This window comes from Crocuta crocuta, unplaced genomic scaffold (genome assembly GCF_008692635.1).
Source record: "Crocuta crocuta isolate KB4526 unplaced genomic scaffold, BGI_CrCroc_1.0 scaffold457, whole genome shotgun sequence".
NCBI lineage: Eukaryota > Metazoa > Chordata > Mammalia > Carnivora > Hyaenidae > Crocuta > Crocuta crocuta.
Window position 1 is genome coordinate 3,972,272 of NW_027531318.1, and position 1,861 is coordinate 3,974,132.

The window sequence follows — 1,861 nt, forward strand, 5'->3', positions numbered from 1 at the left end:
AAGGTTAACTCATACTTATCCTACATGATTTTGACTCAGATATCATCTCCTCCAAAAAACCTTCCCTGAATGCTTTCATTACAGCCACTCCTGGCTGTTCCCACAATAGCCTGCACTTTCATCAGAACACTTACTTCAGGTGTGGCAGTTTTCATCTACAAGTCCTTCTCCACGAGCTCTGAGCTCTGTGGGTGACAAGTCATCAGCAGCATACTTAGAAGGCCATGAGGGCTCAATAAATGTTTGCTCATTGAATAAATGTACAGTATTAGTATAGGAAATGTAGATGAAAGTTCCTCTGGCTCCCAGAGGTAAGTTGTCGGTATTAGAATTTTAGGGTAATTTTTGAGAAACCGGAATCTATGCGTTTCTTGTCTTCTCCCCACTTGGTAGAGTGTAGCTAAACCAGGCTGGAAGATAGCAGTTTCCTATGCGCCTTAAGCAAGTGACAGTTCCTGTCCAACCCAGTATTTAAGAATTGTGATGATTTTTACTGTGTAGCCCCCAGGGAGAAATGCAGACTTATAAAACATTTTTCTGTTTTTTCTATTTTGAATGATTGAAATTTTGCTACTAAACCCACTAAACCCACCCCATCAGTGGTTTTGTTTGTTGGTTTTAACATGCCACTGAAAGAGCTCTCTGGATACCTATTTTCATGTATAGTATAAACCAAATATTAATATATCACATGCATCTAAATTTCTTCTGATAATACAGTTTTTCCCTTTTTCTTTTTTGATTTTGCAGGAGCACTACAGGTCTTTTATATGATTCAATCTTAAAAGTTTTTCAGAGAATGATAAGTGTGAACCCATGACTATGTTAGAGAAACAGCATTTTCAGTGCAAACAAAATCATGAGCTACATATAATGAATTGGCTATACAAGGTCTTGCTTTAAATTTTTTTCCCTTAAGGTTATAGTATCCGATAATAACTCCTTTTGCTTCAATTACAATAAAAGAGTGAATATGGGTAGATAAAATGCAAGATTAAAAAAAGACCTATTTTGGAGCAAAGAAGGATGCCTGCCTGTTTATACTGAGCCCCATGGATGGGAACTGACCAAAGATTTGCTGCGGAGCCTGTCAAATATTACAATCCAGAGTTTCATTACGGTAAAAATAATCGCTGGTAAAAGTTCGCCCACAGTATCATTTTGCCCCTAATTTCGTTTGTATTAAAGACCTAAAAAGCCGCGTTAACTAAGACATGCTTTCACCCACCGAATTTACCATCGGTGCGCAGCGCCTCCGGAGCGCCCCTCCTCGCCCCCACCCAGGGAGGCTCTGGACCCAGCCAGAGCTGGACTCCAGCATGGAACCACAANTGCCTGTCAGAAAACGGCGCTGGGAGGGAGCGAGCGTGAGAAAGTGAGCGTGTGCGCGAGAGGGACAGAAGGACCGAGGAGTCGGCTCCCGGCGTCCGAGCGCCCAGTCTNCCCTCCCGGCTGGTGTTAGTGCCCGGACGGCGGGCTCTGCGCTCCGCCCCTCAAGTCCCCGGCAGCGGTAGGCGAGTGGGGACCGAACCCCCGGTTCTCCATGATCCCGCTGGCCGGGGCCGTTTCCCCAGAGCGGAGAGGTATCTGCTGCGCCTGAGATGAGTAAATTGTCGTTTCGGGCGCGGGCGCTAGACGCCTCGAAGCCGCTGCCGGTTTTCCGCTGTGAGGATCTGCCCGACCTGCACGAATACGCCTCGATAAACCGGGCCGTGCCGCAGATGCCCACCGGAATGGAGAAGGAAGAGGAGTCGGTACGTGTTAACTCCCCTGTCCGACCCAGCGCCAGGCCCCGCTCCCTCTGCTGCCTGCGGCGGCGGCGGAGCAGCATACCCACACAAAATGGCCGCCCTCCTCTCTT

At 47.4% G+C, this 1,861-nt stretch overlaps 1 protein-coding gene and 1 long non-coding RNA gene across 4 annotated transcripts in view; one reads left to right on the forward strand and one right to left on the reverse strand.

The window, feature by feature from the left end:
• LOC144237998 (uncharacterized) overlaps positions 1–1,861 on the reverse strand; it is a 7,584-nt gene extending 5,723 nt beyond the window's left edge. Inside the window, exon 1 of the long non-coding RNA XR_013336972.1 lies at positions 1,834–1,861. This is a non-coding gene — a long non-coding RNA (uncharacterized LOC144237998). The remainder of the gene's footprint in view (positions 1–1,833) is intronic.
• The window catches only part of EPC1 (enhancer of polycomb 1), a 68,435-nt gene continuing 68,023 nt past the window's right edge, over positions 1,450–1,861 (forward strand). For all 3 annotated transcript variants that reach the window (XM_077771719.1, XM_077771720.1, XM_077771721.1), the window contains exon 1: positions 1,450–1,754. In XM_077771719.1, coding sequence (XP_077627845.1) covers positions 1,602–1,754 — 153 coding nt within the window. In that variant the 5' untranslated portion in view covers positions 1,450–1,601. The remainder of the gene's footprint in view (positions 1,755–1,861) is intronic.